Here is a 25,975-nt window from a genome sequence, read left to right on the forward strand (position 1 = left end):
TCTACTTAGCCTTTTCTTCCACTATCTACAGGACTTAGAAGTATGGTGTAATACCATGATAAGACTCTTTTGACTGAATCTATAGTTGACTAAGATCTTCCATTCCAGAAGCAGGTAAAGGAGATGTGGGAAGTCAGGGTTGCATATTAACAATGAAGAAAGTGATGGGAAAGAGAGACAACTCATCAGAGTATTTTCTAAGATACATTTTGTAGAACATAGACCTGGGGAAAAGCTAACTTTTACCTATCTGCTCTGTGAGGCATATTAGTTTTGTGGGATGGGTAGGATATATTCCTTTTATAAAATTTGATTTAAAATACAGATTACAAAAACAGTATTTCATATTTATTTTGACTCATGCCAACAGGCCTTGTATATTTCTGCCTCTGCACTTTTGTACACATTGTTTTCCTTCTTTGGAAAAGTCCTTTCCTTCCTTTGTCTTCCATATATCTTACTCTTAGTTCAAGGCTCAGCTGTCTTATGCATGAAATTGTTATTGATCACCCCAGAACCCAAATGTCTCCACCCCCATCAACACCTGATGCCCTTACTGTCTTTTCTTTCTGTTTTAGCACTCACCAGGCATTAGTGAACAGCCAGGTTGTTGAGAGCAGGGGTTGGTTCTGAATTGCTTTGCACAATGCTTTGCACTTAATAGATACTTACTAGATGTTGCTTTAATTGTGACCCAGTTCTGATTTTTCTTTCTGAAAGTTTTCCCCTGTGTCAGGGCACAAAATCAGCAGATATAGAAAATGGCTCATTCCCTCACAACACAACAGAGATCTGGCAGCCTGGAATGTGGCCCCCTCTGTCAGCAGGGCATCCTCTGCTGCTGTCAATAATGGAGAAACTGTGACTCAATGAGCACAGAGCCAGCACCTGAGTCACTCCCAGCGTCATAAGTTGTCTTTGTTCTTTTTGGAAGTCTTAGCCCCGTTCTTGCCAGACCAATTCTCTCCTGCTCTGCAAGTACACTTGAATGATTAGACCACAGAAAAATCACCCAAGGGTTCTCAAATGGCAGCCCAGACGACTTTTGGAAATATGAATTTCCATGATGTAATTTTCTTACATACATATTGATGTATATTCTAAAGAGTACAGTAGACAAGCAGAATCCTATATTTCACAAATGCATAAAAGATGACAGTAAGACAGAAAGTGAGAAATGCCCTTTGAGCATGGGGAAAGGTAATCTTTGTTGATGACCGCTTGAAGGGTGTGATTTTGCGATGACTATTATAGGTCAGAGCTTATAGGCCGGCATCCAAGGGGCTCTTCATTCCCGGCAAAGTTGTTTCAGCTGCAGCTTGGATTTGCTGCTGCAAGGTAGGCAGTGATGTTTGGTTCTTAGCCTGGGGATCCAAATATCCAGGAAAGATTAAGAGAGGAAAGGCCTGTCTTTCCGCTAAGTCAAAACAATAAAATTTAAAAACCAAAGTCTTCAGCTATCTTTTCTCTTTCTCATTTTCTATAAAAGGAAGCATATGAAGATATTGTGGTAAGGCCAAAAAGGCTCAAAGTCAGCCAACATCAAGACTTGAAATAAGAGCCAGAGACTGTTGTTTTTATCTGCTGTATGAAATATGATTATCATCATTCTTGATAAAATAATGTTATAAGGACACAATATTGTAATGAGTAAAAATAAGTACTATTACCAGGCAGTGTATGTAGCACATAATCAACTACAAAAGCGAGATTATGAGAAATATGGCTGTTGAGCGTTCTGGCTTGAACACTGAAATAAGGCTCACTTTCTTCTTAGGCTTCCTATGAGCCTCATAGGAGTCTTCCTAAAAAAAATTCACTACTGGGTATCTACCCAGAGGAAAATAAGTCATTATACAAAAAAGATATTTGCATATGCATGTTTATAGCAGCACAATTCGCAAGTGCAGAAACGTGGAACCAACCCAAATGCCCATCAATCAACGAGTGGATGAAGAAACTGTGGTATATATATATACTATATATATCATATATATACTATATATATCATATATATATCATATATATACTATATATATCATATATGTATCATATATATACTATATATATCATATATATACTATATATCATATATATAGTATATATATGATATATAGTATATATATGATATATATAGCAGATATATAAAGCATATATATGCTATATATAGCATATATATGGCATATATATCATATATAAAGCATATATATGGCATATATATGATATATATACCATATATAAAGCATATATATAGCATATATAAAGCATATATATATATATGATGGACTACTACTCAGCCATGAAAAGGAATGAATTAATGGCATTCGCAGTAACCCAGATGAGATTGGAGACGAGCATTCTAAGTGAATTGACTCAGGAATGGAAAACCAAACACCATATGTCCTCACTCATAAGTAGGAGCTAAGCTATGAGGATGCAAAGGCATAAGAATGACACAATGGACTTTGGGGACTCAGGGGGAAAGGGTGGGAAGTGGATAAAAGTCTACAAATAGGGTACAGTGTATACTGCTCAGGTGATGGGTGCACAAAAATCTCACAAATCACCACTAAAGAACTTATGTAACCAAACACCACCTGTTCCCCAATAACCTATGGGAAAATTTTTTTTTTTTAAATTCACAACTCCATTCAGTTTGGATAGTTTTTCATCAGAAGTGCCCACTCTAAATTTTCTATTCTAGTTTTTCAAACTTTTAAAAATGTGATACACAGTAAAAAATACATTTGACATCATGTGCAATATTGCTTATGCATATGCATGCATGCAAATGTATATAACTAGGACAAAAGAAATTATTTTTACCCTTCCTGTTATTCCCTGTTTTCTTCTTTTGTTAAAAGAATGAGGAGAGACCTTGGGTTTCGTTACCTTAGTTTGAAAAACACTATCCCCGTACAATGTCTTTGATTAACCCCATCTTTATCAGAGAAATGGCAAAGAATATGCATTTTTAGAGAGCAGAAGAAAAATTATGGATTTTCCTTTCATATTCGCAATGTGATGTACACGGCTTTTCATGACTTTTCTTATTATCTAAAAGAAGATTGCACTTTTGCTCCATCTGATTGTCTGTCTCTCTCTTCATTAACCCTTTGTCTCCTTTAACTTAAAGTCTTTTTCGTAAGTTTGTGTGGAACAGTTTTTAGCTATCCTCTTACACACAGACTGTAAGAGAGAATTCTTAGAATTTAAGGATTCAGAGGGATCCTGTGGCTAATGTTGTTCAAGTTTTCTATCTGGAGCTTGAAATCCCACTTAGATTTGTCTAATTATTGGCACTTAGCATTGAAGAGGCCTCATTTGCATAACATCATGCTTTATATTAAACAGCCCGATTTCTCACCTGCTTTTCCTTGTCACTTGTTCTTCTCTGTTAATTTATGTCAAAGAAAAGCTATTTTTCCATGGGATGCTAGTTGGTTACCTCTCCCCATTAAACCCTGTACTGTCTTCATGTAAATGGTTCTGTATAATCTGGCTTCTCATTATCCCAAAATTCAGAAGAGAGGACCAGCTCTGAGGTTCCTCTTTTGATCACTGAACCATGACAATCCGGTGCTTGACTGGACAATCCAGTGATTGACTACTATTTGTCAATTGCTGTTCTGGCCTCAACTCACTCTTGAGTCACATTTTTGGGTTATTCCCAACCAGATTTCCTCAATTACAGATCATTTTCTTCTTCTGCTCTGTGCATATCATTCCCAGATGATTCATCTGTTTTTGTTTAGTCAATTTATTTAAATGTTCATTCTCTACACTGGTATCTTGAGCCATATATTAAACAAGTCAACAATAAGTTTGTTGGTTTATAGTTCACAAAATTAAGTTTCTTTATTCAGTTGAAAAGAACTAGAAAATTCCCCTGATTTCAGTCTTTTTTTTTTTTTCCTTTCTCAGAGACAGGGTCTTGCTCTGTTCCCCAGACTGGATCGCAGTGGTGTGATCTCGGATCTTGGCTCACTGCAACCTCCACCCCCCGGGTTCAAGCAATTCTCCTGCCTCAGCTTCCCAAGTAGCTGGGACTACAGGCAGGCACCACCATACCTGGTTAATTTTTGTATTTTTAGTAGAGACGGGGTTTCACCATGTAGGCCAGGCTAGTCTTGAACTCCTAACCTCAACTGACCCCCCCTGCCCCGCCTCAGCCTCCCAAAGTGCTGGGATTACAGGCGTGATCCACCGCGCCCAGCCTGATTTCAGTCTTTATGCAACTCCTTTAGTTTCCATGATCCTCCCGAAATTTTTGAATCAGAGAAACCATCTGATCATCTAACTAACCTAACCATCTAGAGATTTTCATTTTAGATTGTATAGCTGGACAGCTGGAATTTATATCTGGTTTATCTTACACAATAAGTCAGCAAATATTAAATGCAGTGTTTGTGTAAGGTTTTTCAGTTTGGCAGATAGATAATACTGTTATTTATAGCTTTTACTTATTAGGCTCCAATTGCATCTGCCAAGTGTTGCGCTCAGTCCTGTACACGCTACCTCATTTGGGTAAAGTGGAAGACCTGGTTTGGATAAGGAAGGAATATGAAAGATTGCTGAGGGTACAGACTGGAAGATGGTAAATGCTAAATGAGTTACATAGAATATAAATGGTTTCAGAATGTAAAGGAAAATGTCAGTCACTGTGGTCTTTGAGAAGAACGGGTGCTAGCATTTATTAAGCAACTACTATGTGTCAATCGCTAAGCATGTTATGTGATGCTCATAAAAATCTTATGAGGTCAGGATTAGTTCCATGTTAGGTGAGGAAACTGAGGCTCTGCTAGATTGTTAATTGTCCAAGGTCATACAGTGGAACAATAGGGGTCTAGAATTCAGATCCAGATATGTATGATTCCAGAATGCCTGTGCTTGCTGGCTTCGACACTTAACTAGCTGTGTGATCTTGACTACTTAAGCTTAAAACTTAATCTCTGAATCTCCATTCATTCATTCAGTGGTACTTACTGAGCATCTAGTACACTTCCAGCTTGTGCTGGGCGTTGATGACATGGTGGTAAACAGGGTATATATTTCCTGACTTTCATGGCACCTTACTGTTATGGGAGATGGATATTAAGCAAACAATATATGAATCATTTAATTTCAGTTGTAATTAGTGCTATGAAAAAGTACAGGATAACATATGGCATACAAAAGGAGACTGACTCGATCAGTGATGTTTTAGCTGAGACCTAGAACTTTAGTAGGAACTTGCCATAGCAATAAGAGAGTTGGGGAAGAGCATTCTAGGCAGAGGAGGCAATAGCATGTGCAAAGGTCCTGAGGTGAGAAAGGGCTTGAAACGTTTAAAGCAGTGACTCTCCCTTTCACAATAAATAATTTCTCTTGTCTCTTTTACTGTTCCAAAATAAAATTCATAGACATTAAATATAACCTATCTTCACATATCATTAAACAAAGAACACTAAATAGAGAAATTACAATGTTCTCTAGTGTAATACAAAGGAGAACTAAAAGGAAAGTAATTTATAGTCAAATAATTTATTCCAATATGTATATAAATGTAAAAACAACCTCTAATCATTTCATCAACCAGAAGTTCCCCTACAAGTATCAAGAATGTCTCCTAGGGATGGCACTGCCCCTACTAAGCTCCATTGCTTTGGATAACAGAAAAAAGAATAGTATAGTTGGAGCTTGGTGAGTTAAAAGGACAGTAAGAATTCAGGAGGAGGGAGGAGTAGACAGAGGCCACAGGATGCAACCAACATTTTGTGAGTCTGGGTAAGGAATTTGAACTTATCCTAAGAGCAAGGTAAACTTTCTGCAATTTCTGCTTCAGGACACCATTATAAAGTCATGTCACTCTGCATTTGTCTCTGTTGTGTTCACAGTGGTGATCTACTAAGATAATAAACACATGATTGCATTATGCAAATAAATGTAAATTATCTTGTCCTCCTTTTCCCATGTGCTCAATGGCAAACAGAACTCGCTCAAGCAAACAAAAGTAAACAAGGAATCAGGCTTCCTTTGAGCGCCATGAATAGGTAACACTCCCTCTCAGAGACTCAAGAAACACAGCATGGCAGGGAAATGGTGCACCCACACGAAAGCTAAACCTGTCTCCCTAATGCTCAGGGTAAGCTGTGAGTCAACAAGACTGAAACATCTATAGAGAAAACTGAGTTCCAGATTGATTTTAAAGCTGGGAGAGAGAAGCGGGATACTCCTGTGGTTAAAAACACTAGCACTTCTGAGTAAAACCATAGCACTTCTGAGCCAGGAATGCTGCAATGGTAAAAATCATTTTTGTGAAATTTCTTAATGCCCAATGTATCCTAGCTGATTCCTGGAAAAATTATCTCTATGGGGCAGATCATCTTGATTAAAGATTGAGTGCTGGTAGAGCTTTCATTATTATTTGCTAAATGGCACTTAAATATTTTCAAGTCTTCCCTATGATTTTGTATTACAGTGACTATTCAGTTGCATGAGAGGTGTTCTTTCTTTTTATTGCTGTTAAAAATTTGCTGAAATAGGCTGGGCGCAGTGGCTCACGCCTGTAATCCCAGCACTTTGGGAGGCCGAGGCAGGTGGATCACAAGGTCAGGAGTTCAAGACCAGCCTGGCCAAGATGGTGAAACTCCGTCTCTACTAAAAATACAAAAATTAGCTGGGCATGTTGGTGGGTGCCTGTAATCCCAGCTAGTAGGGAGGCTGAAGCAGAGAATTGCTTGAACCCGGGAGGTGGAGGTTTCAGTGAACAGAGATCGCACCACTGCACTCCAGCCTGGGTGACAGAGCGAGACTCCTTCTCAAACAAACAAACAAAAAAAAAATTTGCTGAAATAGGCCGGTAGCAGTGGCTCACACCTGTAATCCCAGCACTTTGGGATGCCAAAGTGGGTGGATTGCTTAAGGTTAGGAGTTTGAAACCAGCCTGTCCAACATGGCGAAACCCTGTCTCTACTTAAAAAAAAAATACAAAAATTAGCTGGGTGTGGTGGTGTGTGCCTGTAATCCCAGCTACTTGGGAGGTTGAGGCAGGAGAATCGCTTGAACCTGGGAGGTGGAGGTTGCAGTGAGCCAAGATCACACCATTGCACTCCAGCTAGGTGAACAGAGCAAGACTCTTTCTCAAAAAAAAAAAAAAAATCTGCTGAAATACATGTTGCCTTCTTCCTTCTTTGATTCCCCATACCCTGCCTCTCATTTCCTGAAAGATGAATACAGGTAGTTTTCTCTTTCTTTTTTCCACCCAGTACTCATCTGGTTAAGTCCAATTTGAATGCCCTTCAGAACAAGACCTTTATCTGAAGGTTTAGTGGATTGTGTTTTCCTAATGGTGTAGTCATCTTAAGGCATTGACAAGGAATGCTCTTTTTTTTCTTCTTTGCATCATCTTTTATTGATTTTTTTAATTACAAAGTGACTCTTTACATTGATCATGGCTGCAGAAAGAAACTCTATGTATTAGTGATCTATTGCTGTGTAACAAATTACTTTAAAACTTAGTGTCTTAAAGCAACAAATATATATAATGTCCATTTTTGTGGGTCAGGAATTTGAGTTTTATGTGAGTGCTGTTGGCTAAGAGTCTTGCATAAAGTTGCAGTCAATATGTCATTTAGGAGGCCAGTCATCTGAAGGCTTGACTGGAGCTGGTGCATCTGTTTCCAAGATGGTGTCCTCACAGGACTGTTGGCAGGAGTCTCCGGCCCTGGCTGACGATTGGCAGGAGGGTTCAGTTCCTCGCTGTGGAGCTCTTCGTGGGGCATGGTTGAGAATTCATTTTCAACGCATAGAGGCTGCTTTCCTCAGAGCCACCGATCCAAGAGAGAGAGTAGAGGAGTTCCCATTACGATTTTGACATCTAGTCTCAGAAACCCAAGCTTTTACTTTCACCATATTCTATTTGTTAGAAGGGAGTCACTAAGCCTGGCCCACACTCAAGTAGAGAGGAATTCGGCTGTACACTTTGGAGGGAGGCATTTTAAAGATTTTGTCCGTGTCTGTTTAAACCATCACACTCTTCTAAATTAAAACAAGGCCTTCTGGCTGTGCATTGCAAAGAGGGTGATGCTCTCATCCACCGAAATGATTGCCAAGCAGTATGACGTCTACAGTGCTGAATAATGAAGGGCTCTTGTGAAGAGTTGGCTTACCCTGCCTGTTTTCACCACTTATGTTTGTTTTTCTCTCCTGTATTCTTTTAAATCATCCAAATGACAGATGTAGGTTTTTAGAGGGAAACGCAAAATGTAGCTGTAGGCACCTTTAAAAACAGTAGCAATTATTGGGAAAAATGTTTTTGAAGACTACTAATACCTTTTGTGTTCCTGTTTCTGAGATTAGTCATAATTAGAACAAAATCCATTTTCAAATAAAAAACAAAGAACAAGAGAAAAAAAGCCATTGACAAATTAAAATTACCATTAAATTATGTTCCCACCCTTTATAATTAGTAGAATATGACTGTTACAGTAATAATAAGCCATAACTAGTGTTTTGTCTTGTTTTTGCCATGGAAGCTAGTATCATTGTTTCTGTAAATAAAAAAATTTTAAAACCTTAATTGGAAAGTCTATTAGTCAGTTTGAACAAATATTTGATAAATCAATGGCTGATTAATCCTACCGCATTAGTGTGTGACGCATGTCATTCAATACCCAGATAGAGTATACTTTCTTGAATTGGCCTTTAATGATTTCTTTCTGTTCATCCTTTCTTACAATGAGGCTACATTATCCCCCAAAACAAATTTTAATGCACATTTTTCTTTTATTCCTCATAATACATGAAATACAATGGTTATTTCATAAGTCATAACTAGTTTATAGTGTCGATAACCTCTTGGCTAGCTTTTTGACTGCCATTTCTCATTCACACCTTGAGCCCTGATAAAATCAAAAGCCCATGTGGATATTGTGCAACAATCCTGAGACATCATGGTAATAGCAGATTACTGCCATGTGAACAATGTAAGCATTTTCTTTCAAGTCGTCGTCGTGTAATTTAGCCAGAAAATCATGGCAAGTTTTCTAAGAAGGAGATTTGGTTATACTAGATAATAAAAGAGAGAGAAAGAAACTCCCTTTTTAAAAATGTAGGAATGCATTTTGTCATTTTCTAAATTTTCAAGCTTTGAACATAAGTAAAATGGAAATATAATGTAGTTTATATGATAAAACTAAATTTGTTTGTATTAGCTGTGATAAACCATTTTTGGTGGATTTTTTGACATGGCTTTCAAAGCCATGACTGTAATAAGTTAATTATCAAAATATATTTTTAGGGGAGGGTGAAAACATGCAGAGAAAAGATATATTCATTAATCCTTTCTATTTTCATTGTTCTAGATTTGACTTTGGCATTAAATTACTACGTAAATATAGCGAAGTAGTTTGACTTTCCTGAACTTCTTTGCTAGTTTGGAAAAACATGATGAGTATCCTTGATTTTGGATGTGTTTATCGTTTTTTTTTTTTTTAATTTTATGTTAACTTCTGGGATACATGTGCTGAAAGTGCAGGTTTGTTACATAGGTATACATGTGCCATGGTGGTTTGCTGCACCTATTGACCCGTCATCCAGGTTTTAATCCCCCCATGCATTAGATATTTGTCCTAATGCTCTCCGTCCCCTTTTGCCCAACCGCCTGACAGCCCCTGGTGTGTGATGTTCCCCTCCCTGTTTCCATGTGTTCTCATTATTAAACTCCCACTTATGAGGGAGAATATAGTAATGGGTCTTTCATGCTGATGATGAAGGGCTGTTGGTCATAACACATTTTGTTTTAAATTCTGTAGACCCTGACCTTATCCCAATGCCTGGACACAGCTCACTTTTCCAAGAGTGGAGAGCATCATATCATTTTCCAATTCTGCAAGGAATGAAGACCAAGCTCCAATTTAAATATTATCAACTGGTTGACTATTCATGCTGAACCTGAAATGTTCATTTTTAAGCTATAGAACTTGGTTCCTTTTCCCACTAATTTTGAATACTTTATAATTTTCTTAATAGTCAATAGTGGAAATAATATAATAGCTCTTAAGAAGGAATGATCAAAATTTTGTAGCAGAAAGTAATAGATTGGCATTTGGTCTAACGTTCTTATGTACCAGTGAGGTCATAGTGTCAGCAGCAAAACTGGGTGAACAAAAAGCCCGGATTCCTGATGCCTGATTTAGTGCCCATTTTCTCCTGCCACTCACCTGCAGTTGTGAATGGTCAACCTGCAGACTACAATAGGCTGGTGTGCACTGATGAACTTTGCACCTCATCTTCTTCTCTCTCTCTCCACCCTTCTCTTTTTAACTTCCACCTTCCTACTTCTCCTCTTCCCTTCCTACTGCACTTCCTCCCTCTCGCTGCCCAAATTTAGGTGAGTCTGTGGTCAAAATACCAAAGGACCCTCTACCTATACTGTCTTGTCTGATAGAGACTAATAGGAAGACCTGAAGTGCTAACCCTTTTGCCTTGATCTTGCTCTGGTTAGTGGATTCCTTTGACCATTGAGTGGCCCCACTTAATGATTCAACCTGTTTTCCTCTGGCTTTTCTGTGGAAATAGCACAGGGTTTACCAGTAGAGCTAGGCTCTATAGGACTCCAGGCTGCCTTAACCAATGTATTGCCTTGTAGCGCCCGGAAGGAGCAGATCCAGGTTTTGTGGAACCTGAAGCTTACGACTTGGGGTTCCTTTTGAAGAAAAAGAATATGAAGTCCGAACATAAAATTAAGTAGGAGGTACTGAAGGTGGTCTTTACAAGTTAGTGTCTCTCCATAGTCTGGCACACAAAGCTTGTCATGCTCTGGCCTAGACTAGCCTTATATTCTATTGCCTGTGAAACAACCTGAAACTGCCAAAGCCATACCAAACCATTTCTGGTCCCCCAGGCATGCTCTATTGTCTCTCACCTGCAAGCCTTTGTGCATGCACGTTCGTCTGCCACCGTGCGCATCTGTCACTTCTTTAGCAGATAATGCCTGTTCTTCAAGACGTCATTTCGGGCTCAGCCATATTGGGAAGCCTTCTGCAGTCCCCACAGGTGCCTCAGTTCCGTACTTTCATATTCTGCTGTAGCTGTTTTCACATTGCATTATAACTACTTGTTACCTGTCTCTGTTTCCTACTCCATGACGACCTGCTACATGCAGGAGGGGTGCTTTTGACTCTGGATTCCCAGTGGCTGATGTTGGGACTGGGCTAGGCAGTTTGTGTTGTTCGCCTTCTCCAGGCTTTAGCTTTGTGGTGCTAGGTGTCCAGACCCCTTTGCCCTCTGCTCTTTGGCAAGGTCAGCCCAGTGGAAAGCATTGAGGAAGATTGGAGGGTACGAAGAAGGGCAAACCCCACCCCTGCCTCCTCTGCAACTCTAGTTGTAGCCACCACCCCTCTGCTCCCCTGCTTCTAGTAGACAATCTCCCCTTCTGTTTCTAGATCCTACCAGAAGCCCCTGAGCTCTGGGCTTCAGTCACATTTTTTTTTTCTCATTGTCTCTACTCTCCTACAGGTAATAGTGGCTCCGTGTTCTTGCCAATTTGTAAGTTACATCTTTGCTTGGTTTCTAAGCTTTTCCATCATCCATGTTATCAAGTCTCTGTATTAAATTCCAAATTTCCTCTCTCTGAAAGATCTAGAGTGGTTTATATTTACCTGGCTGAGCCCTGAATTATAAAGTCACAGTAGATGACCAGTTGTTATATGAAAAAGACAATAGGAAGAGGGACCTTTAGCAATCATTTGCAAGGCTCATTTACATATAAAACAACTACGTATTTTCCATCCCTGTCCATCTTAGCATAAAGCATGGAGCCCCAGAAACTGGTACTAGTCCTACAGACCAAACATGCAGAAAGAGCAGAGCTTAACAAAATGCATACAGTACTTATTGAATTGAGTCCAATTAATCTGCCTTCTTGTAACTAGGTGCTAGGTCCAGTACCTTGCTCTTAGTAGGCATTCACACAAACATTGAGTGAAGAACAGACTGTACTTGCAATCCATCACCAGTATATCCCAGGCAACAGACAATATAATAACACAGCAAGCCTTGATCTATAATCTCTGTGACTTTTTGGTACAATTACAATGGAATCATTCCCCAGGCCTTGCATAGCTTCCTGGGCATAAATCCTGGGAGTTCCTCAGAATGTCTGGGGATGAGGAAGGAGTGACTGTGCTCCACAAACAGCAGAAACTCCAGGCTGGAGTGCGTGATGTGGTCAGGGGGGCCATAAAAATGAATAAAATCTCCCAACTCAGAGGCCAACAGGCCAAAGAAAATAGGAAACAGACAACCAAGGGCCAACCCCTGGACATGTTAGTGTGAGCAGGATAAATCCTCTTAAAATGAATTCCAAATCCTGCTCAGGGCAGACAGCAAGTATACAAATTGAGGAAAGCAGCTGAGGAAATGTGGTGATAAACACAGGGCTGACTGCTGAGTGCAAGGCCAGAGAAAGTGTGCAGACACATTTGGCAGGAGGTTTGGGAAGCCATAACTATAGCAAGCAAGACAAGAAAGAGCCTTCAGGTCCAGCTTAGGATGGAGAGGCGGGGAGGGCAGTGGTTGAGCACAGAGGCTTCTGTGCCAATCTGCCTGGGTTGAGATTTTGGCTCTGTTATTTCCTAGCTAAGGACAAGTGACTTACCATCTCAGGATCCAGCTCTCTTTCAGGGTTGATAGCAGTGCCTGCCCTCTTGGCTCATGTGAAAACAACATGAGTTTGTTCATGTGAAGCAGCTGGCATCCGAAACCTAGTGAGATAATTTATAGGCAGTGCTGATACACTCTCAGGCACGTTTTTGATTTGTCAAAGTCTGCAATCAAATTTTGTATTCCATTCATTCATCCATTGCTTTAACAGATATTTCTTGAGTGCTTAATGTGTGACAGGCACTTGGAATAGAATGAAGATCTAAAACAAGCAAGTCCCTGATTTTGTGGGCCAGAAAACAAAAATATTGACGAGTCAGTGTTAGGTTAGTGGTGAGGGAGAATCAGGCAACCTGAAGTGGTTTCTAATGAGACTCTGATGAATGAATGAATATGACAAATGTACCACTCTGATGGAGGATGTTGTAAAATGAGCGAGGCTATGCATCTGTGGGAGCAGGGTGTATATGAGAAATCTCTGTATGTTTTACTCAGTTTTACTGTGAACCCAAAACTGCTCTAAAAGATAGTCATTAGAAAAAGAGAGAGAGAGAAGGAGTAGGAGGAGATGGAGGGAGGGGACTTCTTTCTCATGATCCTAAATATTATTTTGGTTACGCTACAGAAAACTAAGGGTATTTTAATCTTGGCTAAATCGTATTTTTGCTAAGTTAGATCTAATTTATATGAGCTGTGCTCATTTTAAAAATTGCAGTACCTCAAACTTCATTGGAGCCAATTATATTCATCTCTAAAAGGCACTAGTAGTTGATATCACCACCACACAAGGAACTTGTTAGAAAAAGCAGTGTTTACATAACTGAGGAGTATAAAAATGAAGCTTCAGCCTAAGGAATTTTGTCTGTTGATTTTTCAAAGATATGCTTGCTTATAATGGGCAGCTGAACTATTCACAATAGCAAAGACATGGAACCAACCCAAATGGCCATCAGTGATAGACTAAAGCAAATGTGGTGCGTGTACACCATGGAACACTATGCAACCATAAAAAGGAATGAGATCATGTACTTTGCAGGGACATGGATGAAGCTGGAAGCCATCATCCTCAGCAAACTAACACAAGAACAGAAAACCAAACACCACATATTCTCACTCATAAGTGGGAGCAATGAGAACACAGGGACACAGGGAGGGGAACAACACATACTGGGACCTGTCGGGAGGAGGGGCAACGGGAGGAAGAGCATCAGGACAAATAGCTAATGTGTGCGGGGCTTAAAACCTAGGTGATGGGTTGATAGGTGCAGCAAACCACCATGGCACACATTTACCTGTGTAGCAAACCTGCACGTTCTGCACGTGTAGCCCAGAACTTAAAAGTAAAATAAATTAAAAAATAATAATAATGGGCAGTTGAATATTAGTCTAGGCATTGAATTCATTTAGTCTTCCAGTATTTATTGAGCCACGTAAGAGTGGCCATGGACTGATGCTAGAGAGGTAAGTAAGGCACTGCTCCAGCAGTCAAGAGTTCTATAGTTTTGGGGCCATGTGGGCACGAGAATAGGTAATGCAGTGGAATACGCAGTACCAAAGGAGCGCAGTTACTGAGAAAGCAAAGAATTCTTTCACTCATTTATTCTTTCATTTGTTCATTCACTCAACAAATATTTGTGAGTTATATATTATGTGGAAGACATGATATTTATACATTGGGGATATAACCATGGAATAAGATAAATATTCCTTGCTCTCTTGAGTCTGTCATGGTTCTGCCTACTATGGTTATAGAGAAGTTTTGAGTTGGGTCTTAAAGAATGAGGAGAAGTTATGGAGGCAGACAAGGTAAAGGGCATTTCAAAAGAAGGAAATTAGCATTTGGGAGTCCCATGAGTCTCCTGTGTCTCAATGTTTTTGTGGAAAGGACACTGGCACTTAGCACTGGTGACCCCATCTCAGCACCAGGTGGCCCCTCCTTGGGTCTGTGCAAAAGAGATCTATGATGGGCCATGACTGGGTTCTGTCTGTAAAAAATGACTTTATACCCAGGCTCCACTGCCCTCAGGCATCTCATGGAAAGTCACAAGCTGATGTTTTAGGACACTTGATTTCCCTCCTTTTAATTAGGTCCTACCAGGCTTATCAAAAATACATCCAGGTCTATTTTTAGAGATCTGAAGTCTCTATGCTTAGCCTTTGATCTCAGTCCTCATCTAAGGTACTTAAATACTAATTTTTAACAAGATTGCTTCACTCCAAAAAATGGCCTACAACCAAGTTCAGTTGTCATGGACATGAACATTCCTTCAGTATGAGAACCACAAGTGGATATGTGGGCAAATATTAATGTATTCACCTAAATGTAGTTTGTAATATAATAACTTGAAGAATAATAAAATCAGCCAGGCATGGTGGCTCATATCTGTAATCCCAGCACTTTGGAAGGTTAAGGTGGGCGGATCATTTGAGGTTAGGAGTTCGAGACCAGCCTGGCCAAAATGGTGAAACCTTGTCTCTACTAAAAATATAAAAATTAGCCAAGCATAGTGTCACACACCTGTAATCCCAGACACTCAGGAGGCTGAGGCAAGAGAATTGCCTGAACCCAGGAGGCGGAGGTTGCAGTGAGCTGAGATTATGCCACTACAATCCACCCTGGATGACAGAGTGAGTGAGACTCTGTCTCAAAAAAAAAAAAAAAAAAAAAAAAAAAGAATAAAATCTAAAATTTCTTGTTAATATATAATTGTGTCTTTAGGCATTTTCCTTTTTTCTTTTCTAAGGCATTTCAAGGGCTGAAATTTTTTTTTTAATATTTTTGTGAGGCTCGTTCTCTCTTCTTACCTCGACATATGTTACAGATAATATCTGATTCCATTTATTTTTCTCTGTATAATGAGAAAATTAAAACAACCAGATTTTCTATTCCCAATCTTCTCCACCTCGTGCTTTCATTATGAATAGGCAAAAAACAAGTCAGGAAACTATTATTAGGGGATTAGTCCCAAGAATACTTTCCCAGATATCCTCTTCTGCCTGATCCACTTCTTCTTGTGGAGAATTAAGCATTAGGAGCCATCCTGTTAAAGATGATCCTGCACCGTGAGGTCGTGAGAGGCCACTGAGTCACCACGCTCTTAATCAGGAACAGCCTGGTATTAGTCATCAGTATATTTTGTTATGTTGTAGTTCTTTCAAAATTAGTTGTTCCTTGTTGGCAAAGTGACTCCAGTTCAAACAGAAGAAGAGGGATTCTCGGCTAAATTCCCGGATGCACACTGGGGCATAAGCACTGACAAGTGAAGTAGCGCCTCTCAGCTAAAAACTACAAACTCCAATTAGCTACTAAACTAATACCCAGTAGGCTTCCACAGCATGGTTTTCTGTCTAAACAACTTGATTAGCAATTCAGCATTAAATATTGGTGAGTCAGAGTTAGCTGTGTGCTTTTAAAACTCAAATGAGGTGGTATTTTTACTTTTGAGAAATTGTTGTTTTCCTTATGGGCTCCTAAGAGAAGAACCAAGCACTGAACAGAAAGTCACAGGCATGGTGTTTGTGCCCTGGGCTGTCATGGAGGTACTGGTCTTTTGTAAGCTCAGATAGCACCATCAAGGTGACATGCAATAGGATTGGGTGTTTGGGAATTCTAGCAATGAGTAGACCAACCTGGATGACACCTAGTAAAGAAGAAGAGCTTTTTAAAAGAGATGCCAGGCTATGTCTTGACTACAAGAGATCATTACTGGGAGCACAAAAGATACCAAAGCTGCAGATTAGGAACAACCATTATATGTGCAGTGTAAAAACAAAAAAACCAAAACCTGTTAGTTCCTCACTGGAGTCTTCTTTACCAATGATTTCCAGAACAAATACTACGTCAACGCTTTTCTTTCTGGAAGTTATAAAGTAATATGTTAAAAGTGATTATTTTCAAGTGCTAGCATCTTGCTTGTTACATCTAATTTGTTGACAGTGAATATGCATTATATTTAAAGTAAACAAATAGTTATTTGTAATTTTAAAAAATTGCAAGGCCTTTCCATGCCTGCTACCTGTCAAATTGGCTATTTTTCATTTATTGATGTTTCCTTCTAGGCTTTGCCAATTCAACACAATTTCTCAGTAGGTATAATTAAACAGAGATGCTGTTTTGCATGCCGCTATTTCAAAGCATTGTTGTACACAAAAAACAGACAGCAAAGATCTTCTATGATGTAAGCCAGGGTAACCCAGACCTCAGTCTAATGCAACCCTATCTTGGGCCTCAATATAGGCACTCTCACCTTTCAAGTGATCTTGTGATAGGACCTGTTTATATAATGAGGTGTCAGAGTATATGTTTCTTTGTTGTTTGCCTGTGAAAATGTATAGTTTGTTAATAGCACTGTAAATTATAAGAGGTCTGCTCCATGGAAAAGAAACACGAATAGATTTAGATTTTTATGGGGCTGAATCAGCCAAATCAAACACAGGCTTTTCTGAAGCTTCCAAGTTTTAATGGAAACTCACGCTCTTCAGAATGTTGCTGCCTAATTATAATTCATGCCTTTTGCAGATACATTACAGGGTGGACCAAAAGGAAAATGTTAGACGTGTTCACTTGTGATTTCTATTGTGTTACTTGTGGAGTGCCAGCTGCATAAGTCCAGTGGCCTGGTGCGTGCAAAGACAAGGACCAGTTCTTGGCAGGCTGTGTGACTTCAGTAGGAAGGACAAAGAGAGACTGGCAGAATAGCAAATACAGACCACACATTCAAATACAGAACCAGACTTCAACATGTGATTCTACATATGCTACCAGTGTCAGAATTTAATTTAAAGGTCCCATGGTACTCATAACCCCAAATGAACCCACTTGATTGTCTTCATCAGAGAAGCACTTTTGAACTCCAGAAAAATGGAACTACCAAGATTTTCTTTTAAAAAGAACTTTAAACATTTTTAAAAATTATTTTAAACAGGTCTAACTGGTATCAAAGGAGAAAAAGGAAATCCAGGCGTTGGAACCCAAGGTCCAAGAGGCCCCCCTGGACCAGCAGGTAAATCTTCCTTCCTAACAAGAAACTGCAAATGTACATTTTTATATTCAGTTGGCATTGCAAGCGAGGAAAATGGTCATCTTACATCCTAGTATGTAACTTAAATGGCTGTATTTCTTACTTGTTTTATTGGGAGGCTTCTTTGTTAATAATGATCCTCCCAATATACAAGACCAAAAAGTTAGAGCATATTCTGGGATCTTATTGTTTGTGTGAGTTGCGATAGGACAGACTATGCTATAGTGACAAATACATCCCAAATGCTTAGTGGATTTACACAATAAAGCTTTATTTCACAATCACACAAAGTTTCATATGAATAAGGTAGCTCTCTTCCATCTCAGAACCCATGACCTCCATGGTGAATCATGTAGCCTCCAACAGAAAGATAAAGAAGGCACATCGGGCTGGGTGTGGTGGCTCACTCCAGTAAGCCCAGAGTTTCGGGAAGCTGAGGCAAGAGGATCACCTGAGGCCAAGAGTTTGAGACCAGCCTGGGCAATGTGACGAAACCCCATTTCTACAAAAAAAAATAATAATAATACAAAAATTTAACCAGGTGTGGTGGCATGTGCTTGTAGTCCCAGCTACTTGAGAGGCTGAAACAGAGGACCACATGAGCTCTGGAGGTTGAGGCTACAGTGAGCTGTGATGGCGCCACTGCCTTCCAGCCTGGGTGACAGAGGGAGACCCTGACTCAAAAAAAAAAAAAAAAAAAGAAGTCACGTCAGTCTCAACTTCCTAAACAGAATGAGATGTCACTTCCATTCACATTTTATTGTCTGGAACTAATCACCTAGCCCCAACTGAACTGCAAGGCAGACACAAAATCTACAGAAATACAAGGCTATTTGGTGAGCACTAGTATTTCCTGCCATGGTAATCTTACTGAATGAGTTCTGTAGAAGTTTTGAGTTTTGTGTATTATATGCTTTTAGAATGGTCTCCAGATGATCAGGCTTGATATTAGAATTATTATAATTTGCAATCTTATTATAATATATATTTATAATGTCAGTCTTAGCCACATTAAGTAAAGTGCTTTACAGATTTTTCTTTCCAATCTAGTAAGGATTTTGGAAACTACTTTTTCTGAGAGAGGTTCCTAACGCAATTCATTTTGAGTGTAAATATTTCTGTTATTAGAGACAATGTGAGGAACTCATATAACATTACACATTACACAGAATGGGTGGTTGGTGAGTGCTGATTGAGGAGCTGAATATATGAGAGCCACCACGCTATTCAAATAGAAGGTGATACTTGTTCCTACTTTTCATTTCAGTTCTAGTTGAGAAATTCCATTATAGTTGAAGAATGCCTTTTCAACACTGTTGGAACCCGGGCCTAAAAACAAGCATACAAGCCAAAAAAAAAAAAAAAAAAAAAAAATGCTGACAAATTTCTTCAATTCACAACAATTTTAATCCTCCTATTTTTACTCAGTCTGAATTCTCAATTAATGTAAACTAGCTTAAAGAAATTTTGGATTAGTATATTGGGTCGAATTTCAAACTTGTCATTGGTTCCCTCCAGGACAATTTCACACTCATACAAGTTTACTTTAATTATCTAGGGCCATAAACCGGTACTGAATTACATGGCTATTCTAACTGTTGATGAGGTTGAGCTTTAATTATCTGGGGCCATAAACCGGTACTGAATTACATGGCTATTCTAACTGTTGATGAGGTTGAGCTCTGAGTGTGTTCATGTGTGTCTGTGTGTGTGCACACCCATAGATTGGATTCATAAGGAACTGCATTGGGAAACAAAAGCTCCAAAAAGAAAATAAGGTTGATAATGGAATGTTCCTTTCCTTTTAACATCCAAGAGGAAATAGAAAAGATGCATTTTGCTTCCCAGTTTCCTGAGCTGATTAAGAGTATTGACCTCCAGGAGGATAAGTGATTACACTATGATCCTCTGCCTAGGGAATCCAGTCTACGAAAAAGAACTCAATGAGTAGAAAGAGGTTGTCCTAATTGTCCTAAAAGTTGCTTCTTCTAAGAGTTAGTTTACTTCTTGGTTGTCTCAAAACTCACCCTGTTGTGGCAAAAGACCAATGGTTTTCATCTGTGGGTACTTCTTAGGACCTTCAGGGGAGAGTCGGCCTGGCAGCCCTGGGCCCCCTGGCTCTCCTGGACCAAGAGGCCCACCAGGTCATCTGGGGGTTCCTGGACCCCAAGGTCCTTCTGGCCAGCCTGGATATTGTGACCCCTCGTCATGTTCTGCCTATGGTGTGAGAGGTAAGTGTCACAAAAAGCCCCTCTTGTGGGCTTTGATCAATGTTTTACTATGCTTAGTACCAAAATGGGAAGATAGTGCTATGAAAAAAGTTAAATTGGTTATGAATGGGAAGCAGAGCTTGAATGCCTCACTTCCTTAAATTATCCTGAGACATTTTCTATAAAGTGCAAATTGCTATAGAGGCTACTCCCTTAAAAACCTTAAGAGCAAATTCAAAATAACAGCACATCTAAATCTTCCTTGCTTCCCAATGATGACCTACATAGACTTGGCCTCTGACTTCATATTTAGCACATTCGGAGGACATGGTTGAACATTCTTTTGGAGTCTCCATTCTTATGTGACAGCTGTGATGTGGCCAAGACATCCCATAAAATTTTACTCTTGGTTTGGGGAAATGTCAAACTTAGAACTTCTCCCGTAATTAAGAGGGCTCCTTAGATTATTTTCAATGAAATCATGCATACCACTTGCATTTAGGTGCATTTAAGCACCACAACACCAAGGATAGTTGTGATCAGAAACAAAAATCATGCTGTCCTTGCCTTGTCACTAGCTACTGGACTAAAAGAATATGCTTCCTAAAACATCTGCAGTGTGCATGCTGGCGTGCTGTGCAATGGCCCCTTTTCTGACATAGTCATTCTTGGAAGCATCAAGAGAGAGGCTGAGGGACTGCTGTGGGGCCATGAACTTACTAGTTAATGGATTTAAAATTTTCTGCTTCAGTAGAAATTTAACCTTAGTTATCACAGGAATTGGTCAACAAAGTTTCGCTGATGTGTTTTTCTCTGTTCATCTTTTCCCTCCCTATTCTCTCAAATACTCCTATCCCTTATTAAGATCTGATCCCCTACAATGATTACCAGCACTGAAGTGGAAATCCTCCACTCTGGTTATATTGGCCCCGGATATTTGGCTGTGGATACAGAACTGTCCTGTCAACCACCACCACCACCAAGCCCCTGCCCCTAACAATGGACACCCTGCTTCCCTGCTTCTTCTGCATCGCTGCTTTCCCACTTTCAAACCTCTTGCCCACTCTGCTCCAAACATGATGGAGTGATAACATTGGAACTTAACCAAATCATATATGTCTATTTCAATAGACACTGACTGCTCCATGTCAGCCTGGATAGAGGTATATGATTGTGTGCCAAGAATTTATCCCAGACTCCCCTGTGTGACAGCTCCGTAATAAAGTTACTTAACTGTCCCTCTTCCTCCTTCCTCTCCCCACACAGGATGGATGGGCATCTTTCTCCTTGAACACCCTACTCTCCCTACCTCCCCTGATCACCTCCCCTCCCTGCTCTCCCTTCCTCCCCTGATCACCTCCCCTCCCTGCTCTCCCCTGGTGATGGACTTCTAACATGAGATGGATTTTTAAAATTTCTATTTCTTTTATAATTTTGCTGAGTTTTCAGGGTTTCTTCTGTAAATAAAACATATAATATTTAAATGGTTGGCTATGATTCTAGTTTTCTAACAATTTCTGTAATGTATCTTTCCCTTCGTCTGTTTACTAACTGTCTGAAACCTTATGGGGAAGGTAAAAGGGGCGTGGTGGGTTAGGATATCCACTGCTTTTTACCCAGCAGGATATCTCTGTGTCTCTAAGGGCCCAGGTGAGGGGAGAATATCAATTTATGATTCCTGGGTGCAGCAAGTCCCCACCCCCACTTTTGCTCTTTAGCTCCCCATCCAGATCAGCCAGAGTTCACCCCTGTCCAAGATGAACTGGAAGCCATGGAACTGTGGGGCCCTGGGGTCTGATAGCCTCAGGAGAAATTTGAAGACCAACTGCAAGAACTCTTAAGGAATCTTGTTTGAGAAAATGTTGTTATGTGGTTTGTATGCTACTTTTGGGGGGGATGGGGCTCATTTCAGCGGCCTAAATCTCCTCCTTGGATAATGTTAATATTATTGTTATTATTAACAAAAAATATATATTTTTAAAAAGTTCCCTTAATCTATGACATGGTAGCAATGATTTCCCTTTGGTGTTTTAATGGCATGTCAGATAATTTGTTTTTCCAGAGAAGAGAGCTGAAAGAGGAATCGGGAAAAATAAATTGAACTCTGGAATCTTCTCTCTCAAGTCCTAAAATGAACAAACAGATATGATTGTGTTTGAGGGAAATATGTCCCCAGCAGGAAAAGAATTCAAAGAGGTTCAAAGAATATGTCACTTACTCCTACTTGCTGTGGGAATAACCTTGCTGATAAGAAAAAAAGGGACATTATTGGAGAAACTACCTCTTGTTTAATTGATCTGTCCAACTCTGAGATCACTTGGTAACTGGTTTCATGTGTATCCAAAAATCAGCATTTGGATTTAAGCTTTCTGAATTTGGTAGTTTAAGAAACAGATTTAGTTTTTCAGTGGTTTTAACTCATGTGAAATAATAACTTTCCACCAGCTCTGATGCAAAGAGATATAATTTTAATGAACGATGTATCCAGCAGTGTGTTCCAGGGGTTGCCTCTCCTTATCTACAGGGATTACTTTGTACATGCAGATAAGTTTTCACAAACCTATTTCTATTTTCTTTTGTAAGCAAATAAAACTTTAAAACAATGTATGTGGATTCTTTTTCCTGCATTTCTAAGTATCACCTTAAGCTTTTGTAGTCTTAACTGAGTGTCCACCAGAAAGACAACAGTTGTCTTCCTTTAGGTAAGCATTCAAACTTTCATTCACTCGTTTACTCACTCATTCATTCATTCATTCTGAGTGCAGTAGAAAACAGAAGAAGCAGTTGACTTGGGACTAAGAGATTAGCAACATTTTATTATTCATTTATAATCTAGCGGGCAGCAAAGATCCTGCAAATGCATGACCTCTGCTAAATAAATGTTTACCAATAGTTGATTGAGGAGCCCACCTATCTTCTGACATTGAGGAAAGCCTAAAATCCCCTAGAAGGCAGAGCAGAAATGAGGTTGAATCTAATAGACTCTAACCCTTAAACCATACTTTGTCTTTTGCTCACAAAGGAAAAATCTAGGTATTTGAGAAAGATTTGAGTTCTATTATGTGCTAGTTGAAATAGAAACAAAAGAGAACCATAAATTTAATATGTGCTCCTTCTCTGTAGCATCTCCCTAGTAACAGCTAACTTTAAAAAGTAGGGATGGGAACATTTACAACTAGAAGCTGGATTCTTTCTGGATCAGGAAAAGGCTAACACGAAGGATGGTGTCTGTCTGATCACCAGGTTCTCTGACTTTCTGTCCTTCTCATAATCTCCTGATCTTCGGAGATGAAAGAAGACTTCACCTGAAAGATTCAAACAATCTACTTGTGTGCCTTTGGCGGGGTGGGGTGGGGGCAGGGGGCAGGTCTAAACAAATTGGTTTTTTTGGTGTCTTTGCAGGGAATGAAAGAAGACAATGAGCAGATAATCAGCAGCCATTTCCTTTCAGTTATGGTATATGATTCTGCCTGAGAAAGCAGGATTTATGGGAAGGAAAACTTGTCTAAGGCCCATCAAGATGACCTGACCCAGAGTCACCTAAGAGAACTCTTCCAACTTAAATGACTAGGGTGTGTGATCAGTTGCTTCTTACTCTGTGTCTCAGATTTCCTAGTCCATGACATTTAATAGTGAGTATAGAGTAGGATATTCTATACATTTTAGTATTTGGCCCTTGGAAACAAAGTTTAATACCATGTCACTCAGAAGACTCTCAAAGTTTGTGTATAAATGGTGAAGTATACACTATGAGAGATTCTAATCCATTCACATCATTCTTGAGTTGTATAAATACACTTGGCTTTGATTTCACTTGGTGATCTAAATTTGTTTATTTAAGCTGCAAGAAAGTTACATTAATTTGGAATGTGTCATCACTTGGGCCCAGTATATCAGATTTTTACTGAGTAAAATGTTAAAAATAATAAATGTAACTCAGATTCTGGATGTTCGAGTTTACAATACATTGCCTGTAATAAAAGCTGATTCTGAAGTGCATTTTTCTTGACTTACTTTGGCAGAAATATACTTATATCTTAATTTATAGTTTGTAAGTTTATACTGTTTTCTAAAAGTAATAAATCATCATTTCATAAAAAATACATTAGTCTTCAGAATTCTCATCACATTTGTTACAAACTCTCCATTTCTTTTGGGAATAGTCATTTTAGGGTAGTATTTTATATTCCAAAAGACCCCAATTTAATTCTAGAACAACTCTTCCTCTTTTTTTTTTTTTTTAACCTCTTCTGCCCCACCCCATCTTTCCATATCAAATATTACTGTGAACCAGGGAGTGTTTTCGTTCTGGGGATAAAACCATCAACAAAAGAGATGTGGGCTCTGTCCTCTTGGGGCATCCTTTCTGTTGCTGGAAAAAGACAGGAAACGTTCACACAAGCAAAATTAATTATCAGACAACATCAGATGCATTCAGGGTGGTATGGCCATAGAAAAATTAATTATCAATCATGATGAATATGAAAGACACAGATAAGGCCCTAAGACAGGAATAAGAAAGGAGGAATAAAGGAACATCTGCTTCCATTTGGGTGGGAGGGGCCCCTCTCTGAGGGGCTGACGTTTAAGTAGAGACATGAAGATAAGAAAAGGTGTGGGAGATGAATTCAAGCCCACGGTTTGTCAAGTACAAAGGTCCTTTGTCAGCAAGGTAGGTGCCGTCTTCAGGGAATTGTAAGCAGACCGGTTGGCAGGAGAGTGAGTGGAAGAGTGAACAAAATAAGGCTGAAGACCAAAGCAAGGGGGACTGTATGTGTGAAGTTAGTGATTTGCATTTTATTTTATTAATAAATTTCATTAGAAGCAACTGAGGAGTTGCAAACAGAGGAATGACATGATCAAGTGTCTGTTTTAAGTCAATAAAGGGAAAATTGCTGTTTCATGGAACCACACTGCTGCGTTTATGTTCTGAAGTTGTCACTGTGCAGTTACTATAGCCCAAGCCTATCCCAGGAGCTTCAAAGTTGTATCAGTTATGTTGGGCTAGGCTATACAGTGGTAATAATCCCTAACATCTCAGGAACTTAGCACAATAAACACTTCCTTCTTGCTCACACAAGAGAGCAGGGCAGCTGTCTGCCACATCTGGGCTCAGTGTTCCACACTGCTTCTGCCTTGGACACTTCCATGTCAACATGCACTCCCATGATCACCAAGGCAAAAGGAGAGAGAACATGGAGACTCATTGCCCCACGCTTCCTTCAGGAGTGACACACATTATTTTCACTCATGGATCTTTGGCCTAAGTAAATCACATGACCACATTCAATGGGGTGGAGAAGTACAGCCTTCCCATGTGCTAGGAGGCAGAAGAGAACCAGAAATATTGGCAAGAAACAATAAAAGCTACCACTTATGTTTTAACTCATTTGAACCTCCCAACAACCCAAGAGCTAGTTCACTATCATCCTGATTTTCCCAGTAAAGAGACAAAAGCACAAAACATTAAATTACTTGCCCAAAGACGCACAGTTAGAATTCACAGAAGCTCTGGCTCAAGATATCCACTCCTAACCTCTAGATTTATCTGCCTTACATATTGGGGATGCTTCAATTTTAACGGCAAAAAGGGGTAGAGGTAGGGCTCGTTAAAGTGCAGACCCCTGAACTCTGAAGAATGCCCAAGGATTCTGTGTCAGTTGTCTGAGTTGAGAACTAGATAGGTGCGTTTTCTTATTTTTCAACCAAGCACCTCGGTGATCAGTAAGCCACAGCTCCAGAAACACTATTTTGAGAGCATTCTGGTTGCATGGTGGAGAATGAGTTGGAGGGGATCATAGCAGATGAGAAAACATTAGTTACACCATTGTAGTGAACCAGTGGTAGATAATGGAGAACTGACCTAAGGTAGCGGAAATAACGGGGCTTATTAATCAACTGGAAATGGAGGTGAGGAAAGGAAAACAGGATAACTCACGTTTCTGGCATAAGCAACTGGGTGGATAGAGATAATGTTTATCCTGTTGGGAATTACAGATTTGGGGCAATGAGGCTTAAGAGTTCAGTTCACAAGATAAACTGAGCAATAGATGTCTAACAGGCAAGTCGGAGCTTGGGAGAAAAAGCAGTGCTAGAGAT

At 39.6% G+C, this 25,975-nt stretch overlaps 1 protein-coding gene across 2 annotated transcripts in view; it reads left to right on the plus strand.

The window, feature by feature from the left end:
• The window catches only part of COL14A1 (collagen type XIV alpha 1 chain), a 240,948-nt gene extending 218,469 nt beyond the window's left edge, over window positions 1-22,479 (plus strand). Inside the window, exons 46-48 of one of the 2 annotated variants that reach the window (XM_024251441.3) lie at window positions 17,571-17,648; window positions 19,742-19,897; window positions 20,742-22,479. In XM_024251441.3, coding sequence (XP_024107209.3) covers window positions 17,571-17,648; window positions 19,742-19,897; window positions 20,742-20,773 — 266 coding nt within the window. In that variant the 3' untranslated portion in view covers window positions 20,774-22,479. The remainder of the gene's footprint in view (window positions 1-17,570; window positions 17,649-19,741; window positions 19,898-20,741) is intronic. The other variant, XM_024251440.3, reaches the window with a different exon arrangement.
• The last annotated feature ends 3,496 nt before the right edge of the window (window positions 22,480-25,975 follow it).

The sequence above is a fragment of the Pongo abelii genome, chromosome 7 (assembly GCF_028885655.2).
Source record: "Pongo abelii isolate AG06213 chromosome 7, NHGRI_mPonAbe1-v2.0_pri, whole genome shotgun sequence".
NCBI classification, from domain to species: Eukaryota; Metazoa; Chordata; class Mammalia; order Primates; family Hominidae; genus Pongo; species Pongo abelii.